Raw genomic sequence first — 18,466 nt, forward strand, 5'->3', positions numbered from 1 at the left:
ACACACTACATTTTATAGATGAGGAAACAGGTGATCACTCTCCCAGGGTCACGCAGACAGTGACAGAGGACGAGGCTCAGACCAGGCCCCTGATTTGAGGCCCTGCTCTTCCCCAGCTCCACTGATGGGTGCCTGGCCAAGCAGAGGGGGGTAGCCTTGGCTGTTGATGCTATACTTCTGATATCCCCCCAAATCACATGAGCTCTTTTTTTTTTCCTGGGAGATAGGGTCTTGCTTTGTCACCCAGGCTGGAGTGCAGTGGTGAGATCACAGCTTACTGCAGCCTTGACCTCCCGAGTCTCAAGCAATTTTCCCACCTCAGCCTGGGGAGTAGCTGGGACTAGGCACATGCTACCATGCCCAGCTAATTTTTTTTTTTTTTTTTTTTTTTAGACAGAGTCTTGCTCTGTCACCCTGGCTGGAGTGGAGTGGCTCAATCTTGGCTCACTGCAACCTCCATCTCTGGGGTTCAAGCAATTCTCCTTCCTCAGCCTCCAAGTTTTGGGATTGCAGCTGTGAGCCACCATTCTCAGCCCTCATTAGCTCTTTTCTGGGTGGCAGGGGAAGAAACCACCCCATTTTCCTGTTGACCTGTTGAACTTCAGGTCACTGAAAACACCTAAATTGTCTCATAACTTTTGTTTTGATTGCAAAAATAATACATATTCACTATTAAAAAAATTGGAGCCAGATGCAGTGGCTCACACCCGTAATCCCAGCACTTTGGGAGGCCAAGATGGGTGGATTACCTGAGGTCAGGAGTTCAAGACCAGCCTGGCCAACATGGTGAAACCTTGTCTCTCCTAAAAATATAAAAATTAGCCAGGCGTGGTGGTGGGTGCCTGTAATTCCACCTACTCAGGAGGCTGAGGCAGGAGAATGGCTTGAACCTGGGAGACAGAGGTTGCAGTGAGCCAAGATGGCGCCATTGTACTCCAGCCTGGGCAAAGAGAGTGAAACACCATCTCAAAAAAAAAAAAAAAGGCAGGGTGCGGTGGCTCACACCTGTAATCCCAACACTTTGGAGCACTTTGGGAGGCCGAGGCAGAAAGATCATGAGATCAGGAGATGGAGACCATTCCGGCCAACATGATGAAACCCTGTCTCTACTAAAAATACAAAAATTACTCGGGTGTGGTGGTGTGCGCCTGTACTCAGGTGGCTGAGGCTGGAGAATCGCTTGAACCTGGGAGGTGGAGGTTGCAGTGAGCTGAGATCCTGCCACTACACTCCAGTCTGGTGACAGAGAGAGACTCCGACTCAAAAAAAATTTTTTTTTTTTAAATTCCAAGATAGAATATAAATTTTAGTGGCACTTGCTGTTATTGTAAAGTTCTTCCCACCCTGCACTTGGCTGCTGTGTTTTTAGGGATAAAAAGAGAGCTCTCCAGTCGTCCTTGATAAGGCTGTCTGGCAAGGTCCCCCAACTCTCCTGTGTCTCCAAACCTTGTTTAGTTACCAGTTCTTGCTGGCACCTAGGCAGGACTCAAACAATCCCTGCGGTGTGACTGGCCGAAGGAAGAGGCGTCGGCTGTTAGTGGAGGCAGGGAGCCCTCCGCCCTCCTCCTGCCTCACTCCCCTCCCCAGGTCTGAGCCCACCTCCCTTCCCTGAAACACCTCGGTCCTCTGTTCTGCTCACATCCTCCTGTTCTTCCAGCCCCACCTCTTCCAAGAAGCCTTTGTTCTTTCTGATGCAGAAGACTGCTTTTTGGGTTCCGTAGTGTTTATAGTTTGGCCATGCCACTTGTTCTGGGTTAATCAGCCTCCTCTCTCTTTCCTAGTCAGCAGAGGCCCTGCACAGCTGTGTGTTTCCCTCACAGCCACCATCTTACAGAGCCTGGAGAATATTCTAGGCCTTGAAATGTGACTGTCTGGCCCCACCCTGCTAGGGAAGAGAGATCTTCTGGGTGGCACAGGGCACGGCACCCACCTGAGCTCACCTGAGGCATGGGAGGGAGCCCCTGCCGCCCCACCCCACCTTTGCTTCCCAGAGGCATGTCCTGTCTCCTGAGGTTCAGGTGGTGAGCAGTCCCCTGGGTTCCCAACAGTGGGGCTGCACGTCTTGGGACAGGAAATGGGATTTGGCTGGCCTTTCACAGAGAGGCCTCTCTAGATAAGAGATATCCTTCATGCCTGGCTATTAGAGACAGAAGGAGGGTTGGGGCCCTTTCTAGGCCTCTGGGCTTGCTACCGGGAGCCTTGGGAAAGGATGTCTTCCCTCACCTCACAGTGACCAGTACCAACCCTTCTCAGGCCTCCCCGAGCAAGACCAAAGTCCCCGGCCTGTAGCTTTCTCATCCATCTGGCCAGGCTGTGGTGAAAGAGCCCTGAGTTGGGACCCAGGTACCAGGGCCCCAGAGAGATCAGTCTCCCAGACCAACCCTAAGGCCTCTCCTGCTTTCTCCATCCATAGCGTGAGCAGTTACTGAGCAGACCCTGGGCCAGGCCAGGCAGGTGGCATCCCAGCTCCACTGCTGGTCAGTCATGAGACACTGTGCCAGCTACCCGGATTCTCTCTGCTGGGGTGGAGGTGGTCACAGCAGCTGCCTCAGAAGCAAGTTGAGTCAAGTGAACCAATACACATAACACACTTCCAAGTGTGCCTGGCACAGAACAAGGGCGGCACAGGTGCCATCCGTAGGTGTGTGGACAGAGTGTAGCCATCCCTAGGTGTGTGGACACAGAGTGTAGCCATCCCTAGGTGCCTGGATACAAGTGTGGCTGTCCCTCGGTGCATGGACACAGGTGTGGCTGTCCCTAGGTGCCTAGATACAAGTGTGGCCGTCACTAGGTACATGGACACAGAGTGTGGCCGTCCCTGCATGTCTGACTGGAAGTGACGTGAGCTTTGTGCCCTCTTTTTGGGACTATGGCTCCTCCTGTGGTCTAACCCTGGCAGGGTCCAGGGAGGCCAAGACTGGATCCCCGTGTGACTGCATAGAGCCTGGAGGTCTCGGCTTGGTAGAGGCCACCAGTCAGAATGCAGGGTGGTATGAGGCAGATGGACAGGGCCCAGTGGGGCCAGGCCGCTGCCACCAAGAGCAGACCATGCTGAACCAGAGCTCGGCGGGCTTAAGAGGCCCTTGGCAGGCCACTTAAGCTATCCGGGCCAGGCTCTGGTCTTGACCAGGGCCCCCTGATGACCATAAGGAGGAAGGGTTTGGATAAGAACGTGTCGATTGTTTTGATGATTTCTCTGTGTGGGGGAAAAAGGGGCCCATAAGACAAAAACATCAGAAACACAGAAGACATTAGTTCTCAAATTTTAATAGCTGAGGGGAAGGTTATAAAATAAAACAGACAACACAGAGCCTCATGACGGCCTCAGATTGGCAGTCAACCCAGGGATACAGAAATGTAAACAAAAACAGAGCTTGCAGATAACATTACTGTGTGCTGTGTAACTCAGAATATGGCAGCTCCCCAGACACGCTAAAGGCAAGTGAAACAAGAGTTTTCAGAATCAATCTATACACATTTCAGAGGGCAGTCCAGGATGGCTCCTTCCTCTTAGGTCCGCTGGGCCTGAGCCTGGGCAGGGAGGCGCAGACTCTAACCATTTTGGGCAGGGGAGGCCGAAGTGGTTCTGCTTCGGGTGGGGTTTGGTTTTAAGGGGCTGCTGGGCCGGCTGTGTTCTGGGGACCTCTTTGCATTTGCCTCTGGCAGGCTGTGACCCCTGCCTGTCTCCCTTTGGTCCACAGACACACACCCCTTTACACCCGCAACCCCTTTCCCAGCTGCATCGAGGGCGCCAGCCAGCCAGGACGGCTCTTTCCGAGGCACTCGAAACCCCAGCCTGGCCAGATGAAAAAGTCAGAAAAAAGGCAACAGATAAAATTTGGTAGCCATCAAATCCTCTCCTCCCTCTGGAAGTTTCTGAGGTGCTGGTCATCGTTCTGTTCCATTTTTTTGCCACTGTGCTAGGGCTTTTGACTCAACCAAGAAAAGGGCCGGCCTTCCAGGCTGGTCCTAGCACTTCAGGTAGTGGATGGGCATCGTCATTTGTCCCCCCTGCCTTCCCCCTAAAGCCCCAGAGGGACACACCCTCAGCCTCAGGCTAGCTCCCCAGGGCACTGGGGCCTGCCTTGACAGGATGTGCAGGGCAGAGCCAGGAGGGAATAGCAGAAGATGCCATGTGCTGTCTGCAGGAGCAGCCGTCCAGGGCAAGGCTGGAGGAAGGTCTTCCAGTGACTGTCTCAGGACGTATAAAGAATGGGGGTGGGTTGGGGCAGCCGCCCCCCAGAGCCAAGGCACAGAGGAGGTTTGAAATGTCCAGGATAAATAGAAGCGCATGGGAATGGAGAAAAGCCAGCTCCATCCCACTCTTAAAAACATTGTCATTGGCACCAAAAATATATTAACATCTGTATGTTTGTCATCTTAAAAAAAAAAAAAAGGAAATAAAACCTTCTTGGCACCTTGCAGTTTATTTCTTAGAAATGAGGTGATATGTGGAAAGGCAGTGCACGCACACACACACGGCTGGGCACACGTGTGCCTCTCCTTGCCGGAAGGACAGTGCCCTCCAGAACCCTGAGCATTAGAAGTCCTGCCGGGTGTGGGGCCGCGGCCAGCCCCCCCTGCAGGTGTTTGCAGGGGTGCCCTTTGCCAGTGCTTTTTGCTCTGCTGTCCACCGGAGGCCTGCAGCCCCTGCCCTGTGCGGAGAGGCGGGGCAGTGGGAGCCCTGCTCACACCTCCTCTGGGTGGGAAGTCCTGCTGCCAGGCACACAGTGCCTGTCCCTGTGGGCGGCTGCTTCTAATCGAAGCCAGCCTTGGCCTCATCCCTTCTCTAGACATACGCACATCTTCCCAGGCTCAGAGCAGCCTTGGCCCATAAGTCAAAACTGCAAAAATGAACAGAGATCATTGCTGGGCCTGAGTGAACACATGTGCCCAGGGGCAAGACCAAGGTATTGGGGGCTCCAGTCCTCATCACTGGTGTTTGGTCAAGAGGCCGCAGGAGGGTGGGCTGGCCAGGCAACTGGGAGGCGACCCTGGACCCTCTCGGGGCCTCTGGGAGCACCCCGGGAGCTCGGGCCACTCACAGGTGGGGGCTGCCCTGCAGCAGGGAAGTGACAGTGTTCTGCAGGGCCACGGCCACCTTCTTGGAGGTTTTGCGCAGCAACGGGCTGTCAGGGTGGTGCTCCTTCAGGTGCAGGATGTGGCCCTCCTGGCTCTCGGACGTGCAGCCGCACTCCTCACACACGTACAGCTTGGCCCGCCGCTCTTTGTACGCGTACTTCTGCTGCACACCATGGATCTTCTTGAGGTGCGACTCCAGAGAGCAGCGCTGTGTGAAGGCCTTGTCACACAGGCTGCACTTGTAGGGCCGCACGCCTGTGGGGAGGACAGGGGCCAGCATCAGAGACCTGGCAGGGACTTTGGAGCCTGTTGGCTGCTTCCAGACACAGAAAGGACAGGCCCCCTGCCTCTAGGGCCAAGGGAGGGACAGAGGCCTGTCCAACACCAATTTCCCAAGTGACTCTCAAATTAAAACTTCTAACTGATGAGCTCAGGAGGACCTCTGACCTGAGCTCCCAGGCTGCCCGTCACCAAGGGAGAGCAAGGGTTCCAGCATGTTCCTCCTAGCCATGGCTTCCGCTTACCAGTGTGAGTTCGGACGTGCCTCTTGAGGTCAAAGGTGTCGTTGAAGCCCTTCCCACAGTACGTGCAGAGGTGCCTCTTGACATCGTTGTGACACTTCATGTGGCGGTTCAGCATGCGCTGGTAGGTGAACGCCTTCTGGCAGATGTGGCAGGTGAACAGGTCTCCACTGGGACTGTCCCCAAGGGTCACCTGTGGGTGAGGATGGCATTGCTTATGGACATCCAGAAGTTGGGGCCACAGGCCGGCAGATTGGGAAGACGCAGATGCCAGCCGTCTGCGTCCCTGAGGAGGGTGCACCCACCTCCCAGAGGCCATAGCTCTGTGCTGTCTGCCCAGAGATCGGCAGTGTGGGGCTGGAAGGAAGCTCTGGGCTGCTGGCCCAGCCTCCAGTTGGGTTCTGAAGTCCCCTTTCAAGGTTGTCACCAAGCCTCCTTCACCGTCCCTAGAGACGCAACTTCACTCCCTAAAGACCGTTTAATCGTCAAGCAAATCTACCTGTTAGAAAGTTCTCCCATAGCTGAGGCCACATCTGCCCCTCTGTAGCTTCTGCCCATTCATTCTTGTTCGCCCCCTTATCGCAGGGAAAAATGCCCAGGCCAGGGCCTCTGTGGCAGGGTCCCCAGGCTGAGCAGCTCTGTGAGCCTGGAGTCCACTGACTGCCAGCCCAGCTGCCTGGTTTTACTTGAGCCAGGCCTTTCCCACCCTGAGGACCCATCTGCCTATAAACCCTATTGATTTCTTTTTAATTGCAGAAAACCCCACATTTATACAAACGTGGAGAGACAAAAGCCATGAGCCCTGTATTTGAAGGGATCCCCGGATGCTGCCGGCCACCTTGGAAAGAGCTGTTGAGAGGAACCGCACCAGCCCCACAGTGGCAGCCAGAACAGGGTGGTGTGGTTTCCGGGCTGCCCCTCTGCTGGTATTCCAGATTCTGCTTGTGTCCTGTGGGTGGCTATGTCACTGGAGATGCCTCCTGAGGTCCCAGGCACTCACTCCTCTGGCTCATCTGCTGTTCCATCCCCTTTATTCTCTCTCCATGCCTTCCCTACCCACAGGGTCCAAGGAGTGGGGAAGGGCACAAGGGTACCATGAGCCTCAGGAGAGCCCCGGCTGGCTCCTGCCAAGCACCCAGCATAGGTCTTGGCTATTCCCCTCCAGTTACAACACAGGCCTGGCCTCCGAGGGTGGGAGAGGCAGGCACACCCCGCTGCCAGTTCTCCCCAATCTTTTGGCACAAGGAGAACACTGTGAGGAGGACTCTTCTGCAGGGTCAGGGTCATCTTCCAGCAGGAGGCTGATCCTCCCAGATCCTGGAGGTTTCAGGAATGCAGACCCAGCCAGGACGGCCGTGCTGCCTATGCTCTCCCTGGAAGCAGGGGCTGCCTGGTGAACTCCTCATGGCTGTGTGCTGCTGAATGCTGGAGGCTGCTCAGCCAGGCCCTGGCCTGGACACTAACAGGTGCTGGAGACAGCAGACCTGGGCAAGGTGATCACCGGGCAAGTGCCTCAGGGAAGAGTCAACCACTGTGCCCGACTCCAGCCCTCACTCTCGAGGCGGCACGACAGGAGGCCAGGAGGCAGAGCTGAGCTGGGCCTGCGTGTCCCTGCTTAGCCCAGGACTTCTGTGGGAGAGGTGGCTCTTCCTATAGCACCCCTTGCCTCTTGGGGCCAGAAAAGAAACTGAACGGCCCATGGGCACAGACCGCAAAGAACTCCAGCCCCACATCCCTCCTCGCCGCCACCATCTGTGCTCCAGCTCCGTTCAGTCCTCTGCAGACCTTGGCCCAGGTCCCAGGTCAGTCTCTGCCTACGTCTTATCTGTGTCACGTCTCGTGAGCTGGACTCAGGTCTACACACATGCCCCTGGCCCTTGAAGACAGTGTGAGCCGCATTACCTTCATCTTGGTGCGTAGGAAGCCATGGTCTCTGCTCTGGGGGTCTGTCAAGTGGCCCATGTCTTCAGAGGGCAGCTGGGCCACCACACAGGGCCCAGGGGCCACACTGTAGCTGGAATCTCGAAGGCTCATGTTCAAAGCCAGGGGGCAGGAAGGGGGTTCGGCCACGGAGGGTTCTGGCTCCCGGTATGGCTGTGGTGGGCAGAAGCCCAGGCTGACTGGGGAGAGAACAGAGAGGCGAGGGCCTTGGTAGAAAGAGGATCCAGAGGGGTTTCTGGAAGCTTCCCTAGCCATGAGACGGCTGGAACCTGAAGAGTCCGTCCCTCCCATCACAGGCATGCAGCAGAGCGGGGCTGCCCCGACCACCACAGCTGTACCGCCCTCCCGCCCTATTAAGGTAATTGCAGGTGATGCCAGCCAAGCACCACTGCCCGCTGAGTAATTTGTGTCTTAGCGGAACTGGGAGGACTGAGCTGCCCTGCCTATTACCCCTCCGGAGTTGTCTGCCTGCCCCACCTGGCCGGTCCCTCTGAATTCCACTCTCCTGCAGGGACAAAGGGCACAAGTGGAGGCCTTGTGCCCAGAGACAGCTCTTGGAGCCTCATCCTCATCCCAGAAGGGTCCCTGGTGGTCTGGACCACTCCAGATCTCTCCTCTGGCAAATTTGGTTGCTGGCCTTGGGGGTTTGGGTGGTCCTAGCCCTGCCTCCCACCACCCAGCAGGCCGGTCCCTGCTGTTGCAGCCCAGGGCTCCAGGCTCCCCACTCCCAGCTGGTCCCAGCTCTGCAGGGAAACAGGCCAGGTGGGTGGAACAGGGAGGAGGTCAGGGAGCAGCAGGTGGATGCAGCCTAACAGTCTCGGCGGCCTGCCCAGGCTTACGCAACCCTCCCCCTCGGCAGGACCGCTCGCCGGGGCATGTCGGGCTGGGCACCCTCAGCAGCAGCAGCACCGATACCTGGCAGCCCTTGGATGCAGCCACACCCACGGCAGATACCTCACGCCGAACGGGCCAGGTAGGAGGCTTGGCTTCAGACCCTCAGCCCAGTCCTGACTAGACAGGACCAGAAATACGGCGCTCTCGAGGGACACAGAGAGACAAGTCTCAAAGCCAACAGAGCTGGGGCAAATTTTTCAACTTAGTATTTTTCTTCCGAAGAGCCTGAGCTCAGTACTTGAAGCCTGTAAGCTAAGATGTCCTCCAAGTTTCAGAAGAAAGAATCAAGAGGGCTAGGACCGAAAGGATGAGTGAGCCTCGGAGGGAGGCTGACGTAGGGTTGCAGAAGCATGAGCACCGCCCTGTGCGCCCCACCGTTCCGCAGCCAGTAAGGCAGAGAACTGGCGAGGGCTGGGCAGGAGGGCTGCCGCCCTCACCTCTTCTCCCAGGAGGAAGGGACGTGGGGGAAGCAGAGGAATGTGATCGAGGAGCAAGGGTGCGTTTGATAGTGCTGAAGTTTCAGGAGAGGCCCCAGCTCTCGCCCCCTCAAAACACAACAAAGGTCTGAGAGAAGAATGCGCCTGCCGACGCCCAGAACCCGTCCTGCAGGCCCTGGCGTCCATCTGTCCAGGGACCTTTAATGAGCCACCTCATTCCTGGGGTTGATTCACCAGCGCCTGGCCCTGGCGTGGCCTCTGGGCTGGGATCGCACCTCTCTCTGAGCCTGCGTGTCAGTCTTCAGTCTTTGAGGTCTGGCTGTCCATCCCAGCCTGTTCCCCTGCACCAGGAGCTGTCTGTGCCCACAGGGCGGGGAGTGGGCAGGGTCAGGTGGTGAGCTTCTGATGCCAGCTCACCAGCTATTGGAGACCTTGGCTGAGAATTCAAAGCTGGATGACAGTTTCCATTTCTCAATCCAGGTGGAGACGAACAGGAACCTCTACCCTCCCCTGCCTGTCAGTACTGGATGGTGTGAGCGAGGCCCCCCAGCTGCACCACAGTGGGGCAGGAGACAGCAGGTGAGAGACGGGCTCAGCCCACAATGGTGGCTGCTCTGGGCCGCCTTGTTCCACGAGAGGGGAGGCTCATGGTTAGAGTCCTGAGATCCACGCATTTGGGAGGAGACCTGTGTCCTTTGCCCGCCTCTGCTGTTCCACACAAACCTGGCAGAGCTGGTGCTGGGGACCCAGGACAGGGAGTGGGCCTGCCTGCTTCGGCTCTCTGGGCGCCTCCACCCTGAGCGAGGGGCAGAGGAGGCTGGATGGGCGGCCACCCGCTGCCAGGGTGGGGACGTTTGCCTCATCCCACCCACCCCGCCAAACCTGTCTCCCTGCCACCCCCGTGAGCATGTCCCTGCTGTGGCCACACGCACAGGGAGTGAGTGCTGGCATGCCACCTGGCACTGAGTGTCGCTGAGTGGCAGGAGGCAGGAAGCAGAACTGGTTGGGCCCTGCTTGTGATGCTCTCTGTCCCTAATTAGATGTTTCCGGCAAGGCGGTGGCGCTGTGACCACTCATCACCCGCCTACAGCTGTGGAGTGTGGCAAGGCCAGACTAGCTTGGCCCTCTTCCTACTGCCTGGGGGCTTATGGGTTCCCTCCTGCTGGCCCAACTTGCCTCTACCTGGACAATGTTGAAGGTCAGGCTCAGAGAAGAGGAACGGACACCAAGGGGCCGTGTCCAGGGCAGCCGCCCATCGAGGCCTGTCTCCTGCCTTAGCCTCGGCAAGTCCCCTATTTCTTGGATTGAAACCTGCTGGGCCAGATTTTGAGCAGAGTGCCAGGTCCCCCCATCCAAGGCCTCAGGAGAGGGCTGGGCATGAGGCCTGTACCTGGCTCTCTGGGGAAAGCAAGTGAAGCAGATGCAAGGATGACTCCCTCCTGGGCCCCGCTGACCACATGGGTGCTGCCCGGAGCATGGGGGTCAGCCTAGTTCTGAGTGTGAGGCAGGAGCCCAGCATCTCAGCACAGTGCAGCTGGTTCTCAGCAGCCTTGCACCCTTATCAGGAAGGGCTGGTACCCCCCATGCCCACCTCCTCTAGTCCTTTGTAGGTCAGTTAGCAATCGTCCAAAAGGACTCAGTACCAGCTGGAGGCTGGCAGGCCGCGAAACATGTGGGCCAGTCTCTTGACGTTTTATTTACTCTCTGTGAACTGCCAGAAGTTCCCTCAGTCAGGATGGTTCCCCTCTTTCCCAACCACTTTTCACTGGGTGTCCACAAAGTTGTTAAAACGGTGCCTCAGCCCTCGCGCCAGGGTGCCTGCCCGGAACAGTGGGGCAGCACTTCCTGTTGCAGCCCCCACCCAGCCGGGCACAGGCCTGGCACCCCTGTGGGACTCCATCCAGGACTTGTGGAAATGGCCGATGACACAAAGGAGCCCCGACTTCGACCACGCCAGCTTCCCTCGCCATCCTCCCTGCGGCCAAAGGACCCGCCCCCTCACCTGTTCTTTCTGGGACAAATGGTCTGCCAGGTTTCTGCCTGGGGACACCCAAGCTCAGCACAGATAGCCTCAAAGCCTGGGTGACAGCACCCCAGGGATAGGTAGGAGTCCCATTTAGCTGGCTGCCCAGGCTCATGCTGCTCTTCTGCCTCTGTCCACTGTCTGCTGTTCACTCTCCCAGCCCTATTCCCTGGTGAGCACAGCAAACATCTTCTTCGCTGCCAAACACGGCCGAGGAATGAGTAGGGTAACCATCAGAGGCCTGAGATCTCCCCATCCTCACCCCCGTCGCATCCTTGGGACCCAAAGCTGACTCTCAGCCTTCCTGACCAGCTGGAAAGAGACCCGCCCAAGTGCCCACGCCACCTAGTAGTAGAGCCAGGCTGGGCCACATTCCTTGAAGGAAGCTCCAGTGTCCCACTGCTCAGCCTGCCAGCCTCCCTGAGCTCAAGTGTCCACCAGGCGAGCAGCAGAGCAGACCCTGGCCAGCCCATTGACAGGGGGGAGGCTGGGAAGCGGTGGTGGGAGGCCTGGAAGAAGCCCTGGGATGCTCCTTGGCTCCAGCTTCCAGCCTCGGGTCTGTCAGGTGCCTGCCTGGCCTGGAGATTTCACACAGCAGGGGCAGGGGCTCAACCCTGTTCCTGGAGCCCTTTCCTGGTCAGTCTAGGAGGTAGAAGTTAACTCCTGGGTACAGGTGCCTGGGTTTATCTTCAAGGAACCAGCATTACTCCCTGTCACTCCAAGTCAATATTGACATAACAAAGGAAGGCGAGAGGGTGGGGGCGGGGGAGCCTCAAGGTGGCTTCCTAGCCAGTAATCCTTTCAAGTCTCCAGGGCGCAGGGAGCCATCTTTACCTCTTCCCAGGGGAAAGATTCTGCCCTGGGAGTGAGAAGTTCTAGAATTCTGCCTATGGGAGAGAGGCTGATGTGATTGTCAAACTGGGTCTCTGGAGTCAGTGCTGCTGGGCTGGGGCCCAGCGTCTCTGGCCAGTAAAAACTTCCCCTTCCAGGGGGTCTCTGGGAGGCCTTGAGGGTCTCAGAGTAACCTGGCAGGAAAGTCAGAACTCAAACACTCCCATGTTCCCGGGCCCTCCACTGGAAATGGGGTAAACGCTTAGCTGGTCACAACGTGCCAGGAGTCTACGAGGTGAACGGAAACGTGCCCGGTTGGCTCTGGGGTCATGGTTGGCTGGTGATGGAATGGCCTAGCCAGGGGACAGACCAGCACAAAACACACCCCCCCTCTCCAGCCATTGGAGGCACCCGAGCGTGGGCTGAGGACATTCCCTTTCGCATTGCCAAAAACTGTGGGAAAACTCTCCAGTGGGCCACATGGCTTTCAGAGGTAAAATTAAGTTCTCTATCTTCTACCCTTGACCCCACGGATTCTCCCCTTGCCAGAGGGAGGAGGGCAAATTCTCCTTCTCCCTTCACCCTTGAGATTAGACCCCTGCTACCCATCCTGGATGAGCCTACAGGTCTGGATGAGGCAGGTCTCCCTCACCTGGATGGTGGCAGCAGGTGGCCTGGACCACCCAGAGGCCCTCCCCTGCACCTGCCGGGACAGCCCCTGGGGCCTGAGTCTCCCCTGCCACTTCCACTGTGACCACCAGAACTGTGGCAGAGAAAATTGCCAGGACACAAAGAAGTCAGTGATTTCTACGAGAATTTCTTTGTTCTTTGTAAAAGTCAACACATGATCTGTTACTGATTGGGATGTGAAATAAAACTAAAAATAACAGCACACTGAATCTGGCTCAAGGCTCAGCTCACCTTTACCACAGTCCAAGTTCACTTTATCAGATCCCAAGGAGCAGCTAAGCAGCAAGTCAAACACAGGTGAGGGCGGAGGGCAGAGGCAGGAGGGGGCTCTGGCCCTCTGCACCCCCTGCTCCACCCCCAGGTAGAGAACCAGCCAGCTCACCAGGGAGTGTAGCCAAGCAAGAAGCTATAAACAAAATCCTGAGCCCACACCCTCATCTGCCTCAGGTGAGGAGGCCACTCACTTCCCTTTTTACCTTAGTTTCCCCACTGGGGACATCAGGGACTTCTGGCACATTCCCTTGTTTTGAGGAATTGTTAAGCTGTGAAACATCCTGCCAGGGCCACAGGCCACTGGATCCTGGCAGGTCAGGCCACAAAGACCTCACCACAACACTCACTCTCTCCAACAGCTTATTCAGGAGGGAAACTGAGCAAAAACCCTCACAGGGCCCCTCACTGCTGCCCTCATTTCCCCACTTTCCTACAAGGCCTGAGGCGGTGCCAGGGAGTCTGCAGATCAAGGGTCAAAGTCAGTTGGTTAATTACTCTCTCCCCCTCCCCCCTCGGAGGGGCTGGGCCGGGCGTTCAGAGTGTCCCCGCCCCGCCCCCAAGGCCTGCGGAGGGGTCGTTCGGAAGGAAGCTGGGTTTCTCTAGACCAAAGACTTTGTTGGGGGTGGGGGTAGGACAGAAGGGGCAAGAGTGTTCTTGGGGCGTGCAGAGGAAGATGCCGCTGGAGGAAGAAGCAACTCGGGTTACTCATTCACAGTCGACGCTGTCGAGGCGTCTGCCAAAAATAACTGGGTGCACCAGCTTCCCCCTGCCTGGTCACCCACTGTGGGGTGGGCTCCCTTCAGCTGCTTTCCACGTAATTGTGTCCTCCGCAAGGTGAAGGAAGTGCGTTTCTAGCAGAGGTGAGACGAGACCCGATCCACCTCTGCTTTAAGGGCAAGCGGGGCGCAGCGGGCGTCTCGGCGCACTGCGCGGTACCAAGGAGCCGGAGCCCCACGAGAACATGAGGGTCCACGCCCTCCACCGGCCCGACCCTCACTCCATCCCGGCCACCAGTGTTGTGGGGGAGGAGGAAGGACCTGTAGGAGCCGCTTGAGCCCTGAGTCTTGTAGCACAAATCTCGGCCGAAACTCCAGCTCGATCCCCGCCCCCCAAAGTGGCATCGCTCCAGTGCCCTCCTCCCGCCTCTTGAAAAGTCCCGGTTTTCTGGATTTACGACGACGGAGCGGAGGGTCGCCTGGGTGGTGACACACCCCGCTGCCTCCTCTGCGCCGCGGCTCAGGGGGTGGGGAGAGGCGGTCCCGCGCCCCTCGGCCCGCGGAACGGCTCCCAGTCCACCGCGCAGCCCCCGCCCCCACCGGCGCTCTTCCGCCGGCCCCAGCCCCGCTCCCGCCCCCTGCCCCCCAGGTCGGGAGCCTCGGGTCCACCCGGCCTGGGTCGCTGCCGCATTCAGCTCCGGCGCCCACACCGCGCTGCCGCCCGGCTCCGCGTACCTGCGCCCGCCCGCCTGCAGCCTCGACGCCGCCGCGGGCGCCCGAGCCGTAGGGCGGCTGGAGCCTCACCTGGCACGTAGATCTCGCCGCGCTCCTCGTCGGGGAGCTCGCTCCAGTTCCTCTTGCATGTGGAGACGCACGGCTTCTTCACCAGGAACGCGCGGGGCATTTTCGAACTCTTGTCGCTGGGCACCGGCCGCTTCCGTAACTGAAGCCGGGAGCCGTCCCACCTTTGCGGGGCCGGGCTGGTCGCCGGGAATGGGGCACAGCAGGGAAGGAGTCGCTAAGGCGCCCCCACGTTCCGGGACGGTCTGAGCGCGGACCGCGCGCGCCTGTTCCAACAACGCGGAGTGTGGTCGTCCTCCCTGTGAACCAGGTCCCTTGCGGCCAGGTGCACCGGGCGGCGGGGGAAGCGGCAGGTAAGCGTCTCCCCGCTCAACTGGCGTCCCCGCGGCCGCTCGGGAAGTCTTAAAGTGCGAGCCGGACGGACGGGTTCACGCTTTATTGGCTCGCGGCGCTGTGTGTTGGTGGCTGGGGCGGGGGGGCGGGGGGCGGTGATCTGATCTAATTAGCTTGGAGTGGCCCAGGGAGCGACGGCGCATGCGTTGGGAAATAACGGTGACAACCCACCTATTTGTTACCTGTCGAACCGGTTTCCATTCCGCTGCGGGTGAGGTGGCCTCGCAGCCCGGGCGGGGCGGCCGGGCGGGACAGGGGGCGGGCGCCTGGCACTCAGCCCCCGGCTGCGCAGCCGGCCGGGCCCCGGCGGGACCTCCCAACCGGGCGTGCTGGCGTTTGCAAACCGGAGTTTCGGAGGGAGCGGAGCAGGGAGGGAGGGGGCAACGTTATTTGCACCGGCGCTGGCACGCTCCACGGGTGATGACACGAAACTCGTCCAACTGGGGCCGGCCCAACCCGGCGCGCCCGAGGCTCCTGCGGAGGCGCGAAGCCGCCAGGCGGGAACTGGCGGCCCGGTTCGCACTTGTTGAACCGGGCCTGGGCCCAGGCGGCGCGGGATCCCAAAGGCCCGGCTGAGCAACTCGTGGCTCAGCCGGGTAGGTGTTTGCTGGGCACCGGCTTCGTGCGAGAAGGCACGCAGCGCCGCAAGAGCGCGCCGGCCGGTGAGTGGGGAGGCGCGGGCCGCGCGGCCGAGTACCCGGCGGACAGCCCGCCTTCTGCCGGGGCAGGCTTCGCGGAGGGCGTCAAAGCCCGACAGATCCCCTCATCTTGGCCACTGGGGCTTATGCACCCTCAAAAACTCTCCTCCTTGTCCCAAATAGGCGGATTTCAGGTGCAGCCAGGCTGGTGGAGCGCGGAGGGCCGGGGACCTCAGACCTCAGACCTCAGCCTTTCCCTTGCTGCGGCCACTGCGGAGAGCTTCCTCCGCACGGCCTGCCCTGGGCTGAGGTTCAGCCTGGGACCTCCGCCCCCAGCCACTCATCATGGTTCAGGCCCCAGGCCCACGAGGAGGGATGCCCTCGCTCCTTGGAGGCCTCCTTTAAGCCCACACTGTCATCCTGACACTTTGGCAGTGGCTGGGCTTCCTTCACTAGCTGACCTACTTAAGGATAGGGATGGGGCGTTCGTGTTTGCTTCTTTCCCTGCCTTTCCAAGAGCTGTGACCTTCACTCTGATCCCAGCTAGACCTTCTAGTTCAACTGACATTAAGCGAACACCTGGTATGTGCCTATCTTTTGAGGTGAATCCAGGAGAAACAACCTTAAACACAGTCTGTCTAGGAGAGAGGTACATTTAGTTCATTCATTCAACAAATACTGAGAAGTTTTGTTGTGCCAAGCCCCAATGGGCCGGGACACAGTGGATGCTCAGTGGATACTATTGGAAATCTTCACAGATGTCCCTAGACCCAAGGGGCAGTCTTTGACATCAGGGTAGCAACTCCAGTGTCCAGAAGGCCAGGACACTGGATAAGTACAGTGAAGCTGGCCAGGGAAACTCTCCCTGCACAGTGAGTTACAGGGTGTGGAATGGGGCCCCAGGTGAGAGGCAGTGTTGTCCATGCCGTTCACTGCTATAGCCTGGCATCTCCATCTGTGCCTGGCACAAAGTGGGTGATCAATAAATGTTTGTTGAATGAATGAATATCCTATTTTCTTGACTCCTGTGACCCATTCACCTTTCACAGTCCAACTTTTGGTAGAGACATAGATATGGGAAGTCAATACCACAAATTCGGTGATAAAAGACAACAGACCCTGGCCGTCAGGGAAGTGAACAGAATGGGAAGAACTGGGGAGAATGTGCCTATCTAAAAGGTAGTCACGATCCTGTCACTCAGGTACAGAAACCCCACGTGGCCACAGCTTTCCATTTTCCAAGAGAAGCTAGAAGTCCAGATTTGTAAATGAAATCTAATTTTTTAAATGTTAGCTCAATTTTTAAAAAAATAATTTTAAGAGTTGAGGTCTCGCTAGCTCGAGTGAGCTGCCGCACAGTGGTGCAATCTGGAATTAACCAGCTCAAGTCATCCTCCTGCCTCAGCCTCCCGAGTAGCTGGGACTACACATGTTTGACACCACACCCAGCTAACCAAAAAGTCTGAAAACATGGAATGAGTCAAACAAAACACCTTCGTGGGTTAGGTTTGACCCACAGGCTGTGGTATGTGGTGTGGCTGCCTTCACGAGCAGCTCTGGAGACAGACAATGCATGTGATGGTGGGGAAAGGCGGAGCTGACTGTGAACCCCATGAAGGCTGGCGCCTTCTGCTCTGATCACCACAGCACCTAGCACAGTGCCAGCTAGATGTCATTCATTCATCCCTTAATTCAGTCAACAATTCCTGAGCACCTGCTGTGTGCCAGGCACTGAGATTCTACAAAGCAAGGCAAAGAAGTAGGAAAGCATGTAAGCATAAGCATAAGATGCATGCAGAGCATTTGATGGGAGAGCATGATAGGGAGAGCGTGATAGTGGTGGGTGGGGGTGTTGAGGCCTGATGAGAGGGAGGAGCCAGCTGTGAAGATCGGGGAAGTGCATGACCAGCAGAAGGAACTGCTGATGCCAAGGCCCCAGAGCAGGAGTGAGCCTAGGGTGTGTGCCACGAACCCAAATGCAACTTGGCTGGGCAGTGAGGGGAAGAGAGAGTAGGGGAGCCAAGGTTGGAGAGGCAGGTCGGCCACGACACCCGAGGTGCTGTTAAAACCCAGGCCAGGCCTCCCCTCAGCTCACATCCTCCAATGACTTCACTGCAGCTGGAATGAGAGCCTGAGGCCTGGCATGCTGTGGCCACCGCTGACCTCCCAGCTCCCAGCTGGGTCCCGTGTGCCAGCCACACTGCTGGCTCCTGCGTCCCCTGAACAGGTCCTGGCCTGTTCCCAGCTCTGGCCCCTCCTCCTGCTGCACCTTCTGCCTGGAACACTTTTCCCTACTGGATTACTGGCTACCTCTCTTCATTCAGGTTTCAACCAACTGTCCCCACTTGTGAGGGGCTCTCTGTTCACCCCAGCTAAATCTTTGTCCCCACCACCCCTGTCCCACTACCCTATTCTGTTTTCTTTGCCACAACTTTCACTCCATGGCGTTTTGGTTTTGTCCTTGCTTATTATTGATTCTCCTCCCCACCAGTGCAAGTTCTGAACTTGAGGGACCCCTTATTGTTTTATTTTTGTTTTTGTTTTAATTTTTGAGATGGAGTCTCACTCTGGTGCCAAGGCTGGAGTGCAGTGGTGGGATCTCTGCTCACTGCAACCTCCGCCTCCTGGGTTCAAGCAATTCTCCTGCCTCAGCCTCCCGAGTAGCTGGAACTACAGGCTTGTGCCATCACGCCTGGCTAATTTTGTATTTTTTAGTAGAGATGGGGTTTCACCATATTCTCCAGGCTGGTCTCGAACTCCTGACCTTGTTATATGCCCATCTCTGCCTGCCAAAGTGATGGGATTAACAGGTGTGAGCCACAGTGCCCGGCCTTTATATTTTATTTTTGCTTTTTGTGCCTCTGCTGGTCTGGGGTGGGTCCCCTTTTTAAACGCCATTTTAAATAGCTTTATTTAGATATAATTCATATACCATCAAATTCACCCTTTCATAAAGTATACAATTCAGTGGTTTTTACTAACCTCACAGAGCTGTACAACCATCACCACTAAATCCCAGAACATTTTCATCACACCAAAGAAAACCCTCTACTCAGCCGGGCGCGGTGGCTCACGCCTGTAATCCTAGCACTTTGGGAGGCCGAGGCGGGTGGATCATGAGGTCAAGAGATCGAGACCATCCTGGTCAACATGGTGATACCCCGTCTCTACTAAAAATACAGAAAATTAGCTGGGCATGGTGGTGCGTGCCTGTAATCCCAGCTAC

At 57.5% G+C, this 18,466-nt stretch overlaps 1 protein-coding gene across 2 annotated transcripts; it reads right to left on the minus strand.

Annotated features, from left to right (window-relative positions):
• Positions 1 to 4,408: 4,408 nt before the first annotated feature.
• Positions 4,409 to 14,677, minus strand: OVOL1 (ovo like transcriptional repressor 1). 2 transcript variants are annotated; one of them, XM_017537427.2, is made up of 4 exons: positions 14,213 to 14,677; positions 7,506 to 7,723; positions 5,607 to 5,796; positions 4,409 to 5,337 (listed from the first exon to the last, which is right to left on the minus strand). In XM_017537427.2, exons 1-4 carry the CDS (start codon positions 14,310 to 14,312, stop codon positions 5,042 to 5,044), a joined length of 804 nt encoding a protein of 267 aa, XP_017392916.1. In that variant the 5' UTR covers positions 14,313 to 14,677; the 3' UTR covers positions 4,409 to 5,041. The 2 variants fall into 2 exon arrangements, with proteins under 2 accessions (XP_017392916.1, XP_017392915.1); XM_017537426.2 differs by lacking the exon at positions 14,213 to 14,677 and having other exon boundaries at positions 7,506 to 7,907.
• Between the last annotated feature and the right edge of the window lie 3,789 nt (positions 14,678 to 18,466).

The sequence above is a fragment of the Cebus imitator genome, unplaced genomic scaffold (assembly GCF_001604975.1).
Source record: "Cebus imitator isolate Cc_AM_T3 unplaced genomic scaffold, Cebus_imitator-1.0 Scaffold102, whole genome shotgun sequence".
NCBI classification, from domain to species: Eukaryota; Metazoa; Chordata; class Mammalia; order Primates; family Cebidae; genus Cebus; species Cebus imitator.